Source organism: Myxocyprinus asiaticus, chromosome 3 (assembly GCF_019703515.2).
Source record: "Myxocyprinus asiaticus isolate MX2 ecotype Aquarium Trade chromosome 3, UBuf_Myxa_2, whole genome shotgun sequence".
NCBI classification, from domain to species: Eukaryota; Metazoa; Chordata; class Actinopteri; order Cypriniformes; family Catostomidae; genus Myxocyprinus; species Myxocyprinus asiaticus.
This window is the reverse complement of record NC_059346.1, coordinates 52079856-52103774: the sequence shown is the minus strand read 5'-3', so window position 1 is coordinate 52103774 and position 23919 is coordinate 52079856. Positions and strand designations below refer to the sequence as shown.

At 42.1% G+C, this 23919-nt stretch overlaps 1 protein-coding gene across 1 annotated transcript; it reads right to left on the bottom strand.

Moving 5' to 3' along the window:
* Nucleotides 1-22624: 22624 nt before the first annotated feature.
* LOC127426989 (proline rich transmembrane protein 1B-like) lies at nucleotides 22625-23423 on the bottom strand. The gene is made up of 2 exons (XM_051674267.1): nucleotides 23203-23423; nucleotides 22625-23093 (listed from the first exon to the last, which is right to left on the bottom strand). Exons 1-2 carry the CDS (start codon nucleotides 23308-23310, stop codon nucleotides 22947-22949), a joined length of 255 nt encoding a protein of 84 aa, XP_051530227.1. The 5' UTR covers nucleotides 23311-23423; the 3' UTR covers nucleotides 22625-22946.
* Between the last annotated feature and the right edge of the window lie 496 nt (nucleotides 23424-23919).

The window sequence follows — 23919 nt, the reverse complement described above, 5'->3', positions numbered from 1 at the left end:
ACATTTGGGCTTCCAAAAACTATTCAGACGGATGCCCAGGATGGAAGATTGCATAGATCAAGTTGGTGCTGCCTCCTTTGTGACTAAGCTAGATCTATTGAAGGGTTTTTGGCAGGTGCCTTTAACAACCCATGCCTCTGAAACCTCTGCATTTGTCACCCCGGACAACTTCCTTAAATACTTTGTGATGGCCTTCGGAATGCGAAACGCCCCAGCCACGTTTCAGCGGTTGATGCAGAGGATGTTGTCCAGCTTGCCAAGTTGCGAAGTTTATCTGGACGATGTGGTGATTTATTCTACTTCATGGGGTGATCATATTAAGACAAAAGCATCCATGACTGTGAACCTAGCGAAGTGTGAGTTTGGCAAAGCAATGGTCACGTACCTTGGCAAACAGGTAGGGAAAGGCCAGGTGCACCTAGTTGATACCAAGGTCACTGCAACTTTGGATTGTCCGCACCCAAGTCCAAACATGAATTGCGTCATTTTTTAGGGATGGTTGGATATTACAGAGGGTTTTGTAAGCACTTTTCCTCTATTGTGGCTCCCCTGACCGATTTGTTGAGTGTGTCCAAAGTTTTGAAGTTCTAAGTGTGACATAGCTTTCAATGCTGCCATGGATCTCCTTTGTAGCACACCAGTTCTCACTGCTCCTAATTTCACCCGGCCATTTAAACTTGAGGTAGATGCGAGTGCATTAGGAGCAGGAGCAGTATTATTGCAGGAAACTGAATCTGGAATCGACCAGCCAGTGTGATATTTCTCTTAAAAGTTTTCTAAAGCCCAACAGAATTACAGCACCATTGAAAAAGAGGTTCTAGCATTACTCATCACACTTCAGCTCTTTGAAGTCTATGTGGGTTGCAGTTCCTTAACTGTTGTGGTCTACAATAACCATAATCTTCTTGTCTTCCTCATGCATATGTCGAACTCTAACTAAAGACTGATGAGGTGGTCCAAGGGTTTAACCACGACATGAGCCACAGTAAGGGTACAGAAAATTTTTAGCAGATGCACTTTCTCATACTCATGTTGATTAGTCTGTTTGGATTGATAGTTTTTGTTTGTTTGTTTTTTTTCAATCAAAACAGAGTTTGATTTTTAAGGGTGGGGGTGTTACGTCAGCAGACATATTGCTATGTGTGTGTATCCCCCTCTTTCTCTTGCTTGTTCTCTCTCTTTTTCTCACACTCGCAGGTTGCTCTGCTCTAATTGGGTGTGATCCACGGTGTGCGCAAGATTTGGACCTGCTTGTTCGCACGTCATTTGAAATACCGGATCAGAAATGCCCCAGGGGGTAGAGAGAGTTTGAGAGCAAGAGAGAGTGCAACGTGTTGCTAATGTTGGTAGTGTTGCTAGCAAGTGATGTTGAGAGTATTTGTGTTGTTGAGAGTTGGTCACTTTGAGAATTGTTGTGCATTTTCCCTGTGTTCCCTTTACCCTGCTTACTGTATTTGTTAAGATCTGATATGTGGCTTGTGCAAAAGAGAGCAAGATGGCGTCGAGTATGGCTGCTGCGTTGCGAGCTCCGACACAACATAGTAGTGTTTTGTTTGTTTTGTTCACAATTCTTATGTTTTTTGTCTTGGATGTTGTCTGCCTTATTGTCTACGACAGACAAACACTTTTGGACATTGGTTCAGCAATTTCACACCATAAACCGGACTTCAAATTCCTCAATGCCGACCCGCTGTTTACAAACACGCAAGCGGAGCCCTTTGTCTGGGCAGTCCGGACGTGGAAACGCAAAAGGAAAAGGGGAAACAGAGCCGGCGTTCTCATCAGAGTAAGACGCAGCGCAAATCAACCCCCGCTACCCACTATTCTACTGGCAAATGTTCAGCCTCTGGATAACAAAAAAAAATCCGAGCTGAAAGCGCGGATCTCTTTCCAACGAGAGACGAGGGACTGCTGCATTATCTGCCTTACAGAAACTTGGATGTCTGCGGAGATTCCAGACTCAGCCATTGAACCCGCAGGGTTCTCCGTGCACCGAGCGGACAGAGCGAAAGACCTCTCAGGTAAAAGCAGAGGTGGTGGTGTATGTTTTATGATTAACAAATCCTGGTGTGATCAGAGGAACGTACATTCTATCAAGTCTCTCTGCTCTCCTGATCTGTAATTTCTCATGCTTCTGTGTCGACCATTCTGGCTACCGTGGGTATTCACAGCAGTCATTATCACAGCTGTGTACATTCCCCCACAAGCCGACACAGACCGGGCACTCAAGGAACTGTATGGGATTATAAGTGAGCAGGAAACCGTGCACTCTGAGGCCACGTTCATTGTGACGGGGACCTTAATAAAGCCAGTTTAAAATCAGTCGCACCAAAATACCACCAGCACATTAGTTTCAACACATGAGGGGACCGGGTTTTGGACCACTGCTACTCTCCCTTCCGGGATGGCTACAAATGCCTCCCCCGCCCACCATTTGGCAAATCAGATCACTCTTCCATTCTGCTTCTGCCCACTTACAGGCAGAAACTGAAACAGGAAGCACCCACTCTCAGAACGATCCAGTGCTGGACGGACCAATCAGACTCTATGCTACAGGACTGTTTTGATCACACAGACTGGGAGATGTTCCGGTCCGCCTCTGATGACGACATCGAGCTTTATGCTGATAGCGTAATGTGTTTCATCAAAAAGTGCGTGGAGGACGTGGTTCCGACCAGAACAATACGGATCTATCCAAACCAGAAACCATGGATAAATAACGATGTTCGCGCGGCACTTAATGTGCAGACCTCTGCTTTTAATTCCGGGAACGTGGAGGAGCATAAACAAGCCAGTTGTGCCCTCCGAAAAACAGCAGAACGCCAGTACAGGAGCAAGATTGAAGGACAGTTTAACACCACCAACTCTAGAAGCATGTGGCAGGGAATTAACATCATCACGGACTTTAAAGGGAATAAAAACTCCACCATGAACACCGCTGCCTCTCTCCCGGATAAGCTAAATACTTTTTATGCTCGTTTTGAGGGAAATAACACTGCCCTCGCGGAGAGAGCTCTCGCGGCCGAAGCTACAGAGGTTAGTTCACTCTCCGTCTCTGTAGTGGATGTAACCTGATCCTTCCGACGGGTGAATATCCACAAAGCCGCGGGTCCAGACGGCATTCCTGGCCTCGTCATCAGAGCGTGCGCGAACCAGCTGGCTGGTGTTTTTAAAGACATTTTCAACCTTTCCCTCTCTTTGTCTGTAGTTCCCCACATGCTTTAAAACATCCACCATTGTGCCTGTTCCAAAGCAACCAAAAATAACTTGCTTAAATGACTGGCGTCCTGTTGCTCTGACCCCCATCATCAGCAAATGCTTTGAGAGACTAATCAGAGATTACATCTGCTCTGTGCTGCCTCTCTCTCTTGACCCATTGCAGTTTGCTTACCGCAACAACCGCTCCACTGATGATGCCATTGCATCTACAATACACACTGCTCTCTCCCACCTGGAAAAAAAGAACACTTATGTGAGAATGCTGTTTGTAGACTACAGCTCAGCATTCAACACCACAGTGCCCTCCAAGCTAGATGAGAAACTCCGGGCTCTGGGCTTAAACAGCTCGCTGTGCAGCTGGATCCTGGACTTCCTGTCAAGCAGATGCCAGGTGGTTAGAATAGGCAGCAACATCTCCTCATCACTAACCCTCAACACTGGAGCGCCACAGGGCTGTGTTCTCAGCCCACTACTGTATTCCCTGTACACACATGACTGTGTGGCAACACATAGCTCCAATGCCATCATTAAGTTTGCTGATGACACGATGGTGGTAGGTTTGATCACTGACAATGATGAAGCAGCCTACAGAGAGGAGGTGCACACTCTGACACACTGGTGTCAGGAGCACAACCTCTTCCTCAGTGTCAGTAAGACAAAGGAGCTTGTGGTGGACTTCAGAAGAAAGGACAGAGAACACAGTCCCATCACCATCAATGGAGCACCAGTGGAGAGAGTCAGCAGCTTCAAGTTCCTGGGTGTCCACATCACTGAGGAACTCACATGGTCCATCCACACTGAAGTCGTTGTGAAGAAGGCTCATCAGCGCCTCTTCTTCCTGAGACGGCTGAGGAAGTTTGGAATGAACCGCCACATCCTCACATGGTTCTACACCTGCACTGTAGAGAGCATCCTGACTGGCTGCATCTCCGCCTGGTACGGCAATAGCACCGCCCACAACCGCAAAGCACTGCAAAGGGTGGTGCGAACTGCCAGACACATCATCGGAGGTGAGCTTCCCTCCGTCCAGGAAATATATACAAGGCGGTGTGTGAAAAAAGCTCGGAGGATCATCAGAGACTCCAGCCACCCGAGCCATGGGCTGTTCTCACTGCTACCATCAGGCAGGCGGTATCGCAGCATCAGGACCCGCACCAGCCATCTCCATGACAGCTTCTTCCCCCAAGCAATCAGACTTTTGAACTCTTGATCTCCCACGATCAAAATACATCAGCACTGCACTTTATTACCCTTACTCTTATATCTCACACCGGACTGTCATAAATTATATTATTATTATATTATATTCTCTCTTAACAACTGACTATCAACCGACAGCCTAAATGTCAATACAGTACAATACTGTACATTCTATATATACTACTATATATACTTTTTTATATATTTTTTATTTTTATTTTTATTGAATAATGTGTATCTATATAGTGTGTATTGTATACTGTACAGTGTATGTTATTATTTGTATATTGTTGTGTGTAATTATGTGTATATCAGACATTTAAATTGTGCTGTGTTAATTTGATGTTATTGTAAATTGGTATATGTCTCATCACTGTCACGACTGCTATGTTGATCGGAACTGCACCCAAGAATTTCACACACCATTGCAGTTGTGTATATGGCTGCGTGACAATAAAGTGATTTGATTTGATTTGATTTGGATGCCCATATTGTAAATAGTACATTTAGATCCGTTTCTTTACCACAGAAGCCGTAGGGGTTGGATGCCATTTATTTTCTCCTGTTTATTGGATTAGTTAGGAAGGAAGGTAAGCCTTCTGTATTTTTGTTCAAGTTTTTCTTTTGAGAGGAAATTTAGTTATTTTCTTTTGGGTATAGACAGTTTGTGTTTTTTTTCCATTGTTTTGGACTGGCCCAATCCTGAAGCCATTTTACTTCCTGTGGTGTTTGTGGTGTTTTATCTTAATAAATAAATAAATAAATAAATAAAAAGAGAAGAAAACAGAAAGAAGAAACGGACAAACTGTATTCAGAATTTTTCATTTATTTATGTTACACCTCGACCCTAGACCGGGGTCGTAACAGGATACATTACTCCTAAAAAGACTTAATAGCCCAATATGAATACTATTTTTCTGTATTTGTATTCCGATATGTTGTTTTTAGTAAACTGTGAGAGACATGATGTGGGTGACTTGATTCAATTAAGTTCTTGAATTGAAACCGTGATGCGGGCACCATCTTGGCTGCACAAACTGCGCATGCGATTTTATCAGCTGTCAGGTCCGCTGCCGTGCAAAACTGCCTTGTTTCATTTCTCGTACACTGGCTACGTCCCTTTCTTTATGTTTTTGTCATGCCAGCCACATCGGTAATCAATGTTATACAGTAGTCTCCGTAGCAACATTCTAGTGTATTGGTTGAATGATGAGTGTGCCTGTGTACGTGCGTATGTGTGTGCGTGTGTGCTTGCTTAACACTGTGAAACAAACTCTGGCTATGTCTACAACATCAAGGGGTGCTACAGCTGCATGCAGACAAAGATGTGTTCATTTATTTCTGTTTCGTTGTTATAATTTTTTTCATTGCATCACAAATGCCATGGACTTGAGTCCCAAAGGCTCGAGTCCGAGTCAAGTTTGAGTAAAAATGCATCCAAGTCTCTGACAATTTCAAGTCCATTAAAATTGTACTTGTAACTCAGACTCAAGTCCGAACTCGAGTACCACCACCTCTACTATATATGCTGCCTTTATATGCTTTTGGTCTTCAAAGTTTTGGCCACCATTTTTTTGCATTGTAAAAAATTGTGGGCCTACAGAGATGAAATATTCTTCTAAAATATTCGTTTGTGTTCTGCAGAAGAAAGAAAGTCATACACATCTGGGATGGCATGAGGGTGAGTAAATGATATGAGAATTTTCATTTTTGAGTGAACTATTCCTTTAAATAGGATTATACATGCTCATCAAAGTCATGTGAATTTGCCTCAACAAACCATGTGAATACTGTACATAATTCGCTCAGAAAATATTATCAATACCATCCCATAGCATCTCAAAAATTCATTAACCTTACTTATTTTAATTTGAGAACGTTTTTACAAGCATTTTAACGTCTTTCATTCAGATTATTCAGTTTCATTGAGCCAACATAATTTAGCTGGATTAGGTCAAATCAATGTACTATAGTAGTTTTAACTCACATCTTCATTCTTTATCACTTCATTAGGCCCATCAACTTAATAACTTAATTTACTAAGGTTTTATTAATTTCATTTTCTTATGTTGGCCCAATTTCATTTATTGAGTAATTATTAGTATATGCGAGGTGATATTAGGACAGTAAACTCAAGTGGATTAACTAAACTTTAATTTTACAACTTTAAATGGGTAGAACGCAATAAAGTCAATTTGTGACAAAATGTTCTAGAATTGTGTTGCTTTAGTTCATTTTAATTAAGTAAACATAACAAGCAACAAAAACCCTTTTTTGAGTGATGTTGCTCTGGTTATTCTGAAATTCCAAAGCCAGGTAACACACACATACACACACACACACACACACACACACACACACACACACACACACACACACACACACACACACACACACACAGACACACACACAGACACACAAAAAGGCTATTTCCTTCCAGAACTCTCTGACACTTTCTCTCCTGGAAAAAAGGCATTGGCTTCTGAACGCAAGCAAACATGAGGTTTGTCAGAGCGTTTTGTCTGAACTCTTAAAGCATCAAGTAATTTATAACATTTAATAGAAAATGTACAGTGGCTTAAACTTTCATTTTAATTTCTATTTTGCACCAATTTCCTAAGAAATTACAGTGTTTTTTTGTTTTTTTTATATATGGAATGGTAACACTGCTTTATTTGCAAATTGTTTCTGCAATATTCTGAGTTTCCGCATCTCAATTAAATTCACAACATGGATGAAAAACATAACTAGTGTGACTACTTTGTCTGGTTCACATCAATTGATAAAGGAAATTTTGCTAATTCAATCAAAACACATCCAAATTCAGTAACTGTTTAGCCTTAAAGACATTGTTGTCATGTTTGAAAGATAATTCTGTAACATATAAAGATCACACTTCTGTTTTGAGGCAGTCTGTTGCATGTTGCACCGCCAGTGTACTACAGAGTAAGCAGATACTGAATTTCTGTAGAAAATGAGCGAAACTTTGCTTGATGTAAGAGCATTTATTAACTTTTGTTAACTTATCTTACATACATTCAACTACACATTAATATCTTTAATTGGAAACATGTTGTCAAGACTACAAAGTTACAACAAAAAGGTAATTCACAGCTTAAAGGTTTTTTAATTGTACGTGTACATTAAAAAATAGACTTGTGTCTAACAAGTCTAACCAAAGGTGATGTGTATTTTTTTCAGTGTTAAAATACTTTCTCCCATTCTTGCTTAATGTGCGGAGACAACTGGAAGTAAACTGTTAGTTGGTTGATTTCCTCAAAATGTAAACACTGGTCACGTGGAGCTATGAAATCACTGCTCCACAATACCTCAACATCTGTTGGTCTAAACAATTTACTACAGTACACTTCTTATACTTCCATTTATTTTACTTCAAAATTTTAAACGACTTTACCATTGTTTACCAAGATGTGGAAATAGTATTAATAAAGAAAGAGTAGGTGTGTTTAAACTTTTGGATGTTTGTATTATACTGTAATTGTCACAAGTTACATAATAACAAATTACAAAACAAGAGTTTTCAGTCTTTGTTTTGCCTTGCTTTGGACTCATCCAATGATTTCCCAAAATGAGGTCTTGTTTTCTGCACTCAGATATATGTGGAGGTTGACGACGTGGCCTGGTGGGTGATACATGTGCTCCAACAGGCGACCTGAGGTTGAATCCAGCTGAAGTCATTTCCTGATCGCATGACTGTTTACTCTCACACTTTGGACGCATTGCAAAAGGTGTGAAGAATGAGAGCTGATTTTTTGCCACAATTTATTTGGAGACAAGCAGGTATGAGAAATGCATTATACCATAATAATTACGACCGGGGCATGCAAAGACGCAAATTATATGTCATCAACAGTGGTTCACTTTTGTGATTTAGGACAGATTACATTCATATCAGCAGCGAACCTTACCAGAGTTTACCCCAGACCACCTTTTCAAGCACCCACAAACCGCAACCCCCTTTTGGAGTAACTCCACCCCTTCTGGAGTAATTCCACCCACTTTTGGAGATTCCACCCCCATTTGGAGATCTCTGGCCTGCAACTATACCTACTTGCATTAGCGTGAACCGTCCACTTCTATGGTGCGTTTTCGCATTCAAGTCAACTACTGTTATTGTGGCGCAACAGTTTAAAAAGAATATTGCTGACCGATATTGATGAAGTTAAAGGAATAGTTCACCCAAAAATGAAAATTTTCTGATAATTTCTTAATCAAAACAGAATTTAAGATTTTTAGGATTTCATTTCAGGCCTCCTCTGTTAAACAATGCAAATGAATGTACTCCATTTTTTTGACGGTCCAAAATGCATATTTAGGGTGCATCAAAATAATCCACACGACTCCAGTCGACAAATAAAGTTCTTCTGAACCCAAACGACTGATTATTTTTAGAAACAAAACAATACTTATATACTTTTTAACTACAAATGTTTGCTTCCGTACATCTGTGACACGCGCCCATGAGAGGGATGACGTAAGCTCGTTGGTAAGGTCACACGTCACGTGGAGGAGGAGGCAGGAAGCACGTCCTATGATATGCATTTTTATGCACCCTAAATATGCATTTTGGAGCATCAAAAAAATGGAGTACATTCACTTGCATTGTTTAAAGGAGGAGGCCTGAAATGAAATCCTAAAAATCTTAAATTCTGTTTTGATGAAGAAAGAAACTCAGATATATCTTGGATGGCCTGAAGGTGAGTAAATTATCAGCAAATTTTCATTTTTGGGTGAACTATTCCTTTTAATTCAGTATATTTATAGCAACTAACCTTAAAGGTGCACTCAGTCATTTTTTCCTCATTAAAAAGTTTTACTTCTAAATAAATGAATTGTAATTTTGAAACATAAATTATTTATATAATCATGAGCACTCACTTGAAATGAAGACTCCAGTCATATCAGTAACCTTATAAAACTACATGGAGAGGGTCCGCACATGGGGGCTGCCATGCTAGAATCACATGGCCAGCTTTTTATACTTTTACTTGAGTACATTTAAGTGCTGTAACTGTACATTTACTGCGCTATTTTCCCTCCGTCTGTGTTCACAACATCTGTCACGACTTGTGGTAGTGATGATGAAGAAGAGGCGTGAGGCGATGGATCTATTTTCAGGATTTAATGAAGAAGATGAAGATATACAACAACATGGAGTACCATAAACCAAATCAACAAACTAACACAAGTGTTACACTGATGAGAACTGACCATCAATGAACAAAACTGGAGGGTATTTATACACAATGGAACTATTGAGGGGATGGAAGACAGGTGAGGATGATGAGGAACAGCTGGTAGTGATGAGGGCAGTGCACTATGGGAGATGTAGTTCAGGAGAAAACTTCAAAACAAGAGTCCTAGGGAAACATGGAGACAGAACGTGACATTACCTCCCCTTTACAAGGCGACTCCTGGTGCCTAAAGGTGGAGAAGGGCAGGAGGAAACAGGTGACCATAGGACAGGGGAAAAGTCAGGAGGTTTGGGGGGCAGCCTCTGGGCTGGGACAGAGTCAGGAGGCCTGGGGGTGGGGGGGCCTCAGGGCTGGGACAGAGTCAGGAGGCCTGGGGGGGGGGGTGCCTCAGGGCAGGAATGGGGTCGGGAGATCTGAGAGGTGGCCACGGAACAGGGACAGGATCAGGAGACCTGGGAGGCTGAGTCATGGGAGGCGGAGCCAAGGAAGGTGGAGCCATGGAAAGCTCGAGGGACGGAGCCAAGGGAGGCTAAGATATTATTTTATCAGCAAGAATATTCTAAAAGATCAGAATATTTTAAAACAGCAGAGTTCCACCAGGTCACACAAGAAACAGTTGTGTCAAGTTTTATGTCAAGTTTCATGCAGTGGACTCCACTGCATCAGCAGGATCAGTAGAGTGATGGACTTTGTTCCATATTGCTGCACATTTTGCAGTTGAACTATCATGTACCCTGCAGGCAGGACCCTTAGAGATGGCATCCACTAGATCCTTTGAAGCTATTAAGTTCAATGTGTGAGCTTCGCACCATCGGTGAGATAGTAAGAAATAATATATATATATTTTTAAACCATATCTAGTTCATTTTAGGTGCATAGAACAATAGAAACATTTCATGAACAAACAGTAATGAACCTAAAATCAACAGCAATGACATTGCTAGTTCAAAGCTAACAGCTCAAAACTCTGACACACTTATTTCACTGCTTACTACTTGTTAGTAGTCCATCACCTATTCCTTAGCTGAGGTGCATATCTTACTGTTGTAATGTAAAAGGAGCACATGCTCAAAATGTTCATCTGTTCATCTTCAGGGTAAGAATATGATATGAAAATGATCAATAAATTATTAACAATTTACTGCTGTTGCCTTGTTAATATTTAATCATGTACTCTATAAAAAAAGTAATGGTAGTCCGATTATGAGTATTTTAGAATGTAATTTAATCCAATTACAAGTACTTGATTTTTGTAATCTAATTACGTAATCCAGATTACATGAAATCCATTACTACCCATCACTGCCAGCATGTCACAAAATGCATTGTGTTGGCAAATGCTCATTCTGTGATTGAGATATGTATTTAGTCAATGTTGTCTGGTTCACGAAATGCATTTTGTCCACAAAATGTTTGTAAATTCCATTTCGTGATTCATCATGTCACTATATAATAAATACAGCCTAAAGGACATCTGGTATCTTACACACTACACATAAGCAAAAAATCTAATTTTTCTACTGAATTGTATAAACATTGGGACTCTGTTTGTTTTAACAGATGCCAGGATTTACATTCCAAACAACTCCATCTCATGAGTAATGACCCTTTTCTCCATTACATAAAAGCAGAAATGTTTACATTTTCCACAGAGAAGTCAATGGCAAAAAGCAGTGCAAAAAATAAATATTTGTAAGATGATTGTAAATTGTAGGACATGCCTGAGACCATCTAAAAGTGAACAGTTTGAGAAATGTAAAAACCTTGAGAAAACTCCTAACAGAATGGAACAGGCATACCACATTTTAAAGTCTGTTAAAAATACACAATGAATAATTTCTTGCAATAATGAGAGTATGTTAGTGTAGGTGCCACCCCACTGGGCCTAGGATGGGTGATGTTATCTGCACATATGTCTTTTCTGGCATGTGTATTTATAGCTTCTTAATCTATTTGGTTTAGTTTAGGCTGAATCTGACTCCATTACTCATTTAATCTGTCTCCAATTGTAAAAGACCTCGAATTTACAGTAGGTTGAGATTCAAATTAATATTGGTCATTCTTTGAGATTCTGTCTTGAATTTGATACATGATTATTCTAGTTAATTCTGTACTTTAAATTATGCTTATTTATTCGGAATCCGGTTGCTTAGGGTCTCGGTCTGGCCAAGTACACAGATCCCAAATCACAAACTCCTCAGTTCCCTATCTGTCACTCACTCGACATTGTGTCGATGTAGTGACACTAGGGGTCGCCCTTGGGAGCCCCAAACACCTCTGATCTTTGAGAAAAAGCCAATGGGAATTGGCGAGTGGAATTTGCATGCCACTCCCTCTGACATACGGGTATAAAAGGAGCTGGCTCGCAACCACTCATTCAGATTTTTTCTTTGGAGCTGAGCGGTTGTGTATCAGCGAACTGAATTCCTCTGCCAGTCCATTCACCTCTGCATGCTGTTGGATTTACAGCACATTACAGCAGTTACTCCCCCTCGTGCACCGATTAAGTGCAGAGAACGCCCCTGGGCGCTTCGACAGCTTGAAAGTATATATATTCTTGCAAATAAAAGAGTATATTTTCTCTAAAAGAGTTGCACTGACGGAGAGCGTCTTTTTAAAGATACCTTTCGCCGCTCCCTGCCCCTGTCCTTCTACCTACGGGTATGAAGCCGCGTCGGTTAGCGCTGGGGGCGATTTGGGGACCCCAATGGGAGCCGTTCCGCCGGGTAACCCCCAACGGACCTCCCATTCCCCAGTATGCTCTTTTGCCCTAGTCGAGTTCTGGGATGAGACCGGCGGCTCGCCTCAGGGCGAGTTCGCGGTCTCATTAGGGGCTCGCAAAGAGGATGAGCTCCCGATTGCAGCATCGGAGAGCAGGCTAGTCCAGTCTGCTGCCGAGGACTCAGCTGGGCTCCCACCTTCATGTGTGGTCACCCAGTCTGAAGCCGTCGCGGAGCTGGCGGCCATACTTTCCTGGGCGGCTGCGAGCGTCGGGCTGGAGTGGAACCCTCCACCCTGCCCTGAACCCTCGCGGCTTGATGATTGGTTCCTGGGCTCGGAGCGCCGCTCACGGCCATGCCCTGCCCTGGTCCCTTTCTTCCCGTAGGTGCATGAGGAGCTCACAATGTCGTGGTGGGCACCTTACACTGCCCGGACCGGTTAAGAAGCAATCGTAGGCCATCTAGCATATCCTGCCCTGGTGTGGATCAAGATCCCGCACCCCGTCTGCTCATCGCCAGGGGCGTCCCCCTGCGGCAACGACACTGGCTCCGCCGCAGCCTGGCCCTGGCGTAGAGTCCCCCACAGGAAGCAGACGCCCCGTCTCACGGCCCGCCAACAAGAACCCGAGGAAGGCTTCTAAGCGCCCCTGAGATGGGTGACCCAGGGACGTGGAGACCCACTACAGGCCTGAAGGTGGTAAGCAGACCACTCCATCCTCCGGTGGAGGGCCATGAGGAGAATCTTTTATTGCCTTTTCTTTTGATTTTGCCGCATGCTCGAGGGGCTGTGGTACCCACATTTTCAGAAAAAGAGCAGTTTCCTCATTCCCTGGGTCACACACCCGGTGTTTACGGTCGTCGTTATCATGATCACCGGACACCACGCATTTACGGCAGGCACGGCGCTGTGGGGGTGGGCCTCCCGCCCCTGCGTGCCCAGCTGCGGCACAAACACACCCACGCCCAGGCGGTTGTGATGGATTATGCGGCCTTATGGTGGGTAGGGGCAGTGGTGGCTCAGCGGTTAAGGCTCTGGGTTACTGATCAGAAGGTCGGGGGTTCAAGCCCTAGCCACTGTTGGGCCCTTGAGCAAGGCCCTTGACCCTATCTGCTCCAGGGGCGCTGTAACATGGCTGACCCTGCACTCTGACTCTGATATGTGAAAAAAGAATTTCACTGTATATGTGCAAATGTATAATGTGTGATAAATAAATAATAATAAAAAATTATACCTGGAGCCAGGTAAGTGCTTCGATGTCCCCACTCAGCTTGGGGTTTGAGCCCCCACCAACTGGTACGTCTGACGTGATTGTCCCCTTGGTCCCCCTTGCCTGGAGCTTGGAGGTGTGGCTTGCACTCCCCAACCCATTGCAATGGCTGACCAGGACCATCCAACTTGGCTATGCAATTCAGTTTGCCAGATGCCCGCCCAGGTTCAGCAGTGTCCGTTTTACCTCAGTGAAGGGTGAGAACACCGCTGCCCTGCATCCCTCCAGCCGAGATGAAGAAGGGGTTCTACAGCCCTTACTTCATCGTACCAAGGAAAGGCGGTGGGTTTCGGCCAATCTTGGACCTGCGAGTACTGAGCTGGGCCTTGCACAGACTCCCGTTCAAGATGCTGGCGCAGAAACGCATTTTAGCGAGCGTCCGGCATCAAGATTGATTAGTGGCGGTAGACCTGAAGGATGCGTACTTCCACGTCTCAGTTTTACCTCGGCATAGGCACTTTTCTGCGGTTCGTCTTCGAGGGCCGGGCGTACCAGTACAAGTTCCTCCCCTTCGATCTGTCCCTGTCGCCTCACATTTTCACGAAAGTTGCAGAGGCAGCCCTTACCCCGCTAAGAGAAGTGGGCATCCGCATCCTTAACTATCTCGATGACTGGCTGATTCTAGCTCACTCTCGAGACTTGTTGTGTGTGCACAGGGACCTGGTGCTAAGGCACCTCAGCTGGTTGGGGCTTCGGGTCAACTGGGAAAAGAGCAAGCTCTCCCCGGTACAGAGCATCTCTTTTCTTGGGTTGGAGTTAGACTCAGTCTCTATGATGGCACACCTCGCGAGCGCATGCAGTTGGTGCTGAACTTCCTGAAGTCGTTCAGGCAGAGAACGGCAGTCCCACAGAAGCAATTTCAGAGGCTCATGGGGCATATGGCATCCTCGGCAGCAGTTACGCTGCTCGGGTTGATGCATATGAGACCGCTTCAGCACTGGCTTCAGACTCGAGTCCCGAGATGGGCATGGCGCTGCGGCACACATCGCGTGGTCATCACGCCGATCTGCCACCGCCTGTTCAGCCCTTGGACGGACCTTGCATTTCTGCGGGTAGGGGTCCCCTTAGTGCAAGTGTCCAGGCACGTCGTGGTTACGACAGATGCCTCCGTGCGTGGCTGGTGCACCATGTGCAATGGGCACCCAGCCACAGGCTCCTGGACAGGGCCGCGACTGCATTGGCAGATCAACTGCCTCGAGATTTTGGCAGTGTTGCTTGCCCTGTGGAGGCTTCAGCTGTTGATCCAGGGCAAGCACGTGTTGGTCCGGATGGACAACACGGCGTTGGTAGCTTACATCAATTGCCAAGGCGGCTTGCGCTCGTGTTGCATGTCGCAACTCGCCCGCTGTCTCCTCCACTGGAGTCAGCAGCGACTCAAGTTGTTGCGAGCCACTCACATCCCGGCAACCTCAACAGTGCGGCAGATGCGCTGCCGCGGTAGGTCATGCTCAGGGGAGAGTGGAGAATCCTCCCCCAAGTGGTCCAGCAGATTTGGAGTCGATTCTGGTATGCCCTGACCAAGGCTCCCCTCGGCACAGATGCACTGGCACACAGCTAGCCCCGGGGGCTGCGCAAGTATGCATTCCCCCCATTGAGCCTACTTGTACAGACCCTGTGCAAGGTCAGGGAGGACGAGGAGCAGGTCATCCTAGTAGCACCCTACTGGCCCACCCAGACTTGATTCTTGGACCTCACACTCCTCACGACAGCCCCTACCTGGCGAATTCCCCTGAGGAGGGATCTCCTCTCTCAGGGATAGGGCACCATCTGGCACCTGCATTCAGACCTCTGGAATCTCCAAGTCTGGCCCTTGGACAGGACTTGGAAGACCTAAGTGGCCTACCACCCGCAGTGGTAGACACAATCACTCAGGCTAGGGCTCCCTCTACGAGGCACCTTTATGCCTTGAAGTGGCGTCTGTTTGCTAAGTGGTGTTCTTTCCAACGCGAAGACCCCCAGAGATGTGCAGTTGGGTCAGTGCTTTCCTTCCTGCAGGAGAGGCTGGAGGGGCGGCTGTCCCCCTCCACCTTGAAGGTGTACGTGGCCACTATGGCGGCGCACCACAATGCAGTTGACGGTAGGTCTCTCGGGAAGCATGACCTAATCATCAGTTTCCTTAGAGGCATGAGGAGGCTGAATCCTCTCAGACCGTGCCTCATTCCCTCATGGGATCTCTCTGTGGTCCTGCGGGGCCTGCGGGGAGCCCCATTTTAGCCCCTGGAGTCAGTTGAGCTAAAGGCGGTCTCTTGAAGACTGCCCTCCTGACTGCGCTCACGTCCATCAAAAGGGTAGGGAACCTGCAGGCATTCTCTATCAGCGACACGTGCCTGTAGTTCAGTCCGGAATACTCTCACGTGGCCCTGAGACCCTGAACGAGCTATGTGCCTAAGGTTCTCACGACCCCATTTAGGGATCAGGTGGTGAACCTGCAAGCGAAGCTGCCCCAGGAGGAGGCAGACCCAGCTTTGTTGTTGTTGTGTCTGGTGCGTGCTTTGCACATCTACTTGGATTGCACGCAGAGCTTTAGACGCTCTGAGCAGCTCTTTGTCTGCTTCAGAGGACAGCGGAAAGGGAGCGCTGTCTCTAAACAGAGGATTGCCCACTGGGTCGTTGATGCCAACGCTTTGGCATACCAGGCCCAGGACGTGCCACCCCCCCATGGGGATTCGGGCACACTCCACCATGAGTGTGGCGGCCTCCTGGGCCACGAACAATGGTGCCGCTTTAGCAGACATCTGTAGAGCAGTGGGCTGGGCAACACCCAATACCTTCGAGGTTCTACAATCTCCAGGTTGGGCCGGTTTTGTCCTGTGTGTTGTCAGGTACGAACAGGTACATTTGCGGAACAACTGGCCAGGTGTACCGCCTGCGTATAGAGCCTTTCCCCTCCTGGAGGGGAGATGTACACTTTTGGGGGAGGTTACGTGACGGCCGGGTGCGCTGGCTGCGAGGCACACAGTGGTTTCCCGTCTCGCACCGCCAGTACACGTAACACAGTTCAGCTAGTCATGGCTTTCGTATAGGGACCCCTAGTATCACTACATCAACACAACATCGAGTGCTACCCCTAGTGTCACTACATCGACACAACGTCTCATTCCCTTCATCAGGGAACGGAGGTTATGAAAGTAACCAGGACGTTTTGGGTCAACACCCAAAGGTAAACGACTAATACTATTTAGATCGATTACTCCCGCAGCTTATCTATTTCTAAATAGCTAAGTTCTATAGATCTGTATACACTTAATTAAAGTAACATTATCACTAGTCAGAGGTAAATAACCAGTACTCTTTGGATAAGGCCGACCAACATACGTTTACCCTAATAGTAGTTTTGCTTAGTACGTTACTTTCCTATTACGCTTAACTAAAATAAAAGTATCATTATTTCAGAGGTAGTGACTAATACTATTTAGACAGGTGGATCAATGTTACATTGTCCCAAATAGTACTTTCTTTTAGCATTGACAGATTATTACACTTAAATAAAGCCAAATGGTTAGTCAGAAAGCTAAGATCTCAGTTAATGTGCAACATGCTCTATCAAGCACTGGGACTTAGTATGTACTAACCCTGATCACATATTTGTGGTAACATGGACTTAACATAATCAACTAAAGCCAATAATTTCAGAATAAGTCAGAATAGAATCAAGTTTACCCATTTATTAGTCAGGTAAACATGTATTTTGCCAATTACATAATTAATCAAATTCAGGAATAATCAAAACACAACATCCAATGCTCAAAGAAGAATCTTAGGAGTAAAAGATGCATTCCTGACTTTAAAGTAAAACATAGTGTTGCATGTTCAAAACACTAAGCACTATGGGGCTCATCTGGCTACAGAATCCACCCGACTAGTTTGCAAGGTTTTCTTAATTATCCAGACAGAACAAATATCATCGACCAATGGTAAACAATAGGAATTTGGAATTGAATAGAATCCAGTGACTTGAGGTCAAACCTTCCCAAGTCCTGGTAGTAATTTACATCAAAGATCCCTGGAAGACACACCCCCTACAGCAGAGACATAATTTCCCTAAATACAGAATCTTTATTAGAATCTTTACTCTTTATTGAGTCTACTGCTGTGGAAATGAGACCATTGTACCAATCACACTGAGACCATTTGAATGATATCAAACATGAATGTTAAAAAAAAAATTGTACGCGTCCTAAACTTTTTCTTTGCATTCACAAAAACATTATATTTTCATACAGTCATTCTGAGTGATTTGTCTAAAGAGAATGGGGTGGAGGAGAAAGAAGTGGGGGAAACGAGATTTTCTTTTTAGAGAGGTCAGATGAGAAAGTAACTTTCCACTCAGTCATTCTGCGGGGCGTGGAGGCCAAAATCTGTATGTTATTTTACTGTGTGTGTATTTTCCGTCACTCAGGAGATCCACATTTCTGAGGTTCTTCCAGCATTACTGTACATTAGCTACTGGTAGAAAAAGTGCAGGATGAGAAAGAATCACATTCTTATTGAAGTAAACACCTATACATTTATTAGTGTGCTGTTTTCCCCTGGCAACTAATGTTACCAATTAAATAAAATAACATGAGAAATTCCTGTACATCACTGCCAAAAATGCTTGTGCATAACTGTGAAATATAGAATTTGGCTAGGTTGCACAAGAATGAATTCTTATCGTCTGTCACCACACACAGTCCTGTTGCAGTCCAAGTAGATCTTGTCAAAATTCACTTAAAAACATTAGTGAGTGTTTGAAATATCTTCCAATTTTTATCTTATGTGGATTCTGATTATAGAATGATGTAGAATACATTATGTGTAGCTTGAATCAGGCTATTTGTGTGCTAAACAGTTCCCTTGACCACGTTCTGCTTCACTTGTTTACTGATGGCTAATCTAGAAAAAGAATCCTGTTGGGGTGTGATGTTATGACCAAGAAAAAAATTTACATTGAGAGATTTGTTTATATGTATGCAGGCCCACATCGAAGTAGTGTATATATCTATTTTTAAAATGCTCTATAAAGCAAGGTTGACGTACAATATAGTATACATGGTTTTTAGCATAAACATCTGGAACAGATTAGGATATTTAGGAATTTTTAAAGACCCACCCTATTCCAGTAAAAATCTGGTGATATAACAGAAACGTTTGAAGTCTTTAAAAATTAAAGGAAGTTTGTGGAAACAAAATGTGATTGCGCAAACTGTTACTTGACACTTGTTTTCTCGATTTAAAAATGTACAAACTGGGCTGTTCCAAAACCTAGTTAGCTGCCTTGCTGCTTGCTGTCTACATCCTACCTCCTATGGCAGCATCGTAACTGAAATGGTGCCTCATAAGTGACCATTTTGGAATGCTCAACTCTGTCCCCCATTCAGATAACGCTTCTTGCACGCAGCGCACAATAAACTCGACTCGCAACTTATTGAAATATACCGTAGATGATGCAAAAGGAATGACGCAATACTCTAACGAGCATTAATATACATAGCATAATTTATTGAGATGCACCTGTACTTAGATTTGGGAGAAATTCTATAGAGTATTCTATTATTTTAAACCATTTTTATAGATACTTTTCAATGCTGAAGAGATTAAAAATGTCCGTAAATTTAAGGGTAAAAGAATGTAAAAATGCTAGAGTACATTTTTTTTTTAATTGGTTAATGGGTATTTACCCTAAAATATACTCTAAAAAAAATTTAATATATAGTATGTTTTTACCGTATCATTAACGGTAAAAAATTATATTATATTTAACATGAGAATGCACATAAACTATTTTTAAAAGTATGGTAAAAATCAATAATCAGGCATTCCCAGAAGTCCCTGCATGGCCCATCACATTTCATTGCATTTTATGGGAATAGTTTTATTTGTTCTTATTTTTAAAAACAGTTCTGTTAGCACCCTACTGGCCCACCCAGACTTGGTTCTCGGACCTCACACTCCTCACGACAGCCCCTCCCTGGCAAATTCCCCTGAGGAGGGATTATATTCTGTGTTCTGTTTTATATTTAATGTAGTTAATGTTTATTGCATTATTTTAGTGTCACATGTGTTACCCTGATGGTGTTTTTTGTTTGTGTGAGTAACACTGTGCACTCTCTCCAGGGGTGGACTGGGACTAAAAAGTGGCCCTGGACTTTCTGGCACAGAGTGGCCTACCAAACCGGGCCTGCAACACACCACACCATAACATACCACCTCAATGATTTAATTTTCCTGCTCAATTTAAAATGTTTGTGTTGAAAAAAGACATTTCTATTGACTGCTGGTCATGACAATGGGCCCCACCAGTGCAAAAAATTGTCATAAATTTAAAACATATAAAACCACTGCAAATGTGATGAGTGGATTTTTTAGAGAAAGCAATAAAATAAGCACTTTATTTTCAGCATGGTGTGCGATCTGTGTCTAATAATACTGTGATAAGAAGCCATGCTTCAGCTCCCAGAAATGCATTGCGGTGTGAAAAAATTATACAAATGAATATGTACTGCTCATAGCTTTCCTGTAATGTGATTTTATATATACTGCTGTTATTGTATTTGTTGTAACTTGCAGTTATTTGTCATTTTGTGATTATTCAGAGCTCATCTTATTCTTAATGTGTGTATTTGGTTGTCACCATTATTGTGATTTCTATATCAAATAATGAAGTCCACGCAAGTGTCGGAGTGACTGCGCGCATACAGAAATGTGCTTGAATGTGTAAGTAATTTCAAATTAAAAGTCATTATATGATTTAAAAATGAAAGTCATTACATTCTTTTAACTATTCTCACTCTGTAATGGGGTCCACATGGGAATATAGGAGCCCGGGGCGGCCGCCTATATTGCAAGTAGGACGGGCCAGCCATGATCAATACTATCATTATATTTTTATACTTGCGCAGCAGCGGACTGGCCCAAATTACCCATCGGACCACCGGGAAAATGTCCTGTGCTCCCAATAGCCAGTCCACCCCTGATTCTCTCACGTGTATTAATTATTGCTCCTGGAAGGGCCACTCTTGAACTTCAAGTCATCATGTGGCCTTTTTTAGTTACTACGGTAATTAACAATACATTAAAAAATGTTTATAATTTCCAGAAAGTTAGTATATCAAGTTTATATCATTAAATAATATAAAAGTCTAAAACATTGTCACCGTATTTTTTATGGTAAATTTCTGGCTACCACAACTGCTGGTATTTTACTGTAAATGTAACTGATTTTTTTTACAGTGTGTTTAATTATCAGAAATGATGTTGCTTTGTCTACCATCTTCGATTTGTTTTTCCACCGAGCTAATCAAAAAGCATTCTGGGATTGCCTACCCTAAGAAGGATACATGCTATGCTACTTTGAATTTGTCAGGAAGCAGCATTATTAGTAAAGGTGTGAAAAATAATCTGTTCACCCATTGCAACGATTCTCAATCAATTCACAAAAAATCCAAAATCGATTCGGAGTTCAATTTAAACCACAGCAGCACAGTGGGGCTTTTGTGCGGGCCAGAGAGAGTGGGATGCTAGAAACAAATGGTCAGACGTGCATATACTAAAGCCAACTGCACACTACAGAACTGACACACAACCATCGTATTCTACTGAAACTACAGTCCCGAAATTCATTCACATTCAACAGGAGAGTTTATTCGTGATTTCACACCAACAAATAACATAAAAGACAGACTTGCGCCCATTATTGCACTGATTTTCAAAACTGAAAATAATGAGACAGTGGTTCGGGAGACGTGGGTGATGTTTTTATTTTCTAATCATTTTTTGTCTCGCATTTGTGAGTGTAATTTACTGCGTGCTAATGTGGAGATTATTTTGCCACACTGGGGCGAGTGACAGCTGATCAAACACCTGAACTTTTGAACTTATACTGTAGTCTACAATCAGAAAAAAAAAACCTCACTAATGCATCTAACCTCATATGCAAAGTTCATTTAAAAGTGGTGCATTAGTTATTGTTGCACTAAGAGCACTGTATTCGATTGATTAATTCTAAATGAATAATTTAATACTATTTAATACTGAGTGTGTGTACAAAAAATAAAAAATAAAAAATTGGAGTACAAGCTGCATCGAGAATCATTTTGTAATCAAATCATTCCCTTTGAATTGTAATCAAAACGAATTTTGTGGCCAGTGAAGATTCACACCTCTAATAATTAAGGTACCTACCTTTTGGAACAGCCTTTGCATCAGAAGCGCCTTTGATGACTCAAAATGCTGCCTTCGGAGGGAGTTCACTAGATTTTAGAACAGACCCATTGTCTACTTCTGCAGACTTTAAAGAATACAAGGGAATGTAGTGATATGGAGTCTACTTTAAAAAGCCTGGACATTTGGGACATTTTTGTCTATATGAAGTCTCTTTTGAAAAACCCATACTGTAAGTCTCTAAACTTTGCATAAATCCCACTCTGTATGCAGAAGGAAAACAGACTTCTTGAACTGTCCCAATTCATTCTGTCCTCTCACAATAGAATGTACTTGCTTGGAATCTACGCCCTCATTTACCAGATCTACTCAAGAATCTGACCCATGTCATATCAAAGAAATATCTGTGACCCTGCATCTCCAGAAAGTGATGGTAACATTAAGACAAAGTGACTTTGTTTAATCAAAGAACATTTATTAAAAATGTATGTTGTTAGAAAAATATAGACTTTAGTATAATGGCAAGGACAAGATACAGGATAAAATATGGGAACAAATTGTAAATTTTTTATGGGTTACTGTATGAAAGATGAAATTACTTGTGTATGAAATTACATAACATACATAGAGGCATGGGAAAAGTTAAAGATAAGAAATCCATTACAATTTACATAAAGATGATTAATGTGGTGCTGGTAATTTGATTAACATTGATTGCACAGGATTATAAAAGTCCCTTTTTGTTAAAATAGCTAAATTAAAATTGAATGTACATTTCATTACAATATTGGTCATAGACAAAAACAAATTCGCATGCAGGACCAAATTAAAGGGAAAAAAGGAATAAAAAACATTATGAAACAATAAAAGAGTTTTTTTTTAATGAAAAGTTTCAAAGTTGGTACCTTCAAATTGTGCAAATTACTTTATAAACAAATCTCTAAAATTGACATTTTTGTAGATCTCCAGTTTTCTGAATATGGAAAAACACTATAAATCAAAGCAACATTTGCATGGCTATGATTGCGTGCTTGATCTTGGAGCCACAGCTGGTCCTCATTATCCCTGGAGTTGAGAAGTATTGAACTGTTGTTGAAGTGTTGTTTGAATAGCAATTACACACAAAAAAAGAAAAGAAAAAGAAAATGCTGCCCCAAGCATAGAAGTTATGTTGCTTAGGTTTACTGACTCTGAAACACAATCAACAACACAATTGAAAGAATGGTAAAAATGATCCCAATCACCACCGATGCAATATTCAGGTTCTTGGCGATTCTGGAGGATTCATGGGCTCTTTTAGTATCCCTCAGTACATTAGCAGTGTCTGCCTACAATGACAATAATATTAGTAAAAGTACAGAAAAACAGTGCCATATTTGTGAGCAATGCTGAGTTCTTTAAAAGGTTCATTAGTTTAAAAAATAGTATATGACATACTCTGCAGGAGTAAACGATAGCTGCAATTCCAAGTGGTAAACAGCAACAAAAAGTGTTGAAGATGGACCAGGCGAGATAAGTGGGTGCATCTGTGCGTATTCCTTCCATTTTTCCAAGCTCAACTGAATTGTTTTAGCAATAGTCAAACTTCAGATTCAGCTCCAGTGCAGGCCGATTCAGCTTCAAGGTTCAGATTCAGTGCAGGTGGAGTAGAGGCACACTGGTTTAAATAGAGGAGTGGACTGCAGTCAGAAAGAGAAAAAAAATGCTTAGAGTATGGATAGCCACACCCGATAAATGTCTTTATACAATATTACTCTCACGCAAGTTGTTGCAGAGAGTACTCTGCAGATTTCTGCAGAATTGGGACACCAGAAATTACAAATTTCCACACATTTATTTGAGCTAATTTGATAATGCTTTTAAAAGCTAGTAAAAATAGTACTCTCAACTCAGTTAAACACATTTTACTATGTTTAACCCTAGAATGCATATGCAACCTTGAAAAACACCTAGGTGAAATCTAGATGCTTATTCTTTAAACAAACAAACAAACAAAAAAAAAAATAAAAATAAAAAATAAAAAAATAAAAAAAATATATATATATATATATTTAAGGAAAATTAACTAATGATAATTTTATTTATATTTTAAATTTTAAATGGTATATATATATATATATATATATATATATATATATATATATATATATATAT

Excerpts from the sequence above, each read along its gene's own strand:
- LOC127426989 (XM_051674267.1), bottom strand. The coding sequence starts at position 23,310 with ATGGAAGGAATACGCACAGATGCACCCACTTATCTCGCCTGGTCCATC. Across the intron at positions 23,094-23,202 it reads CTATCGTTTACTCCTGCAGA|GCAGACACTGCTAATGTACT; the intron begins GTATGTCATATA and ends TTGTCATTGTAG.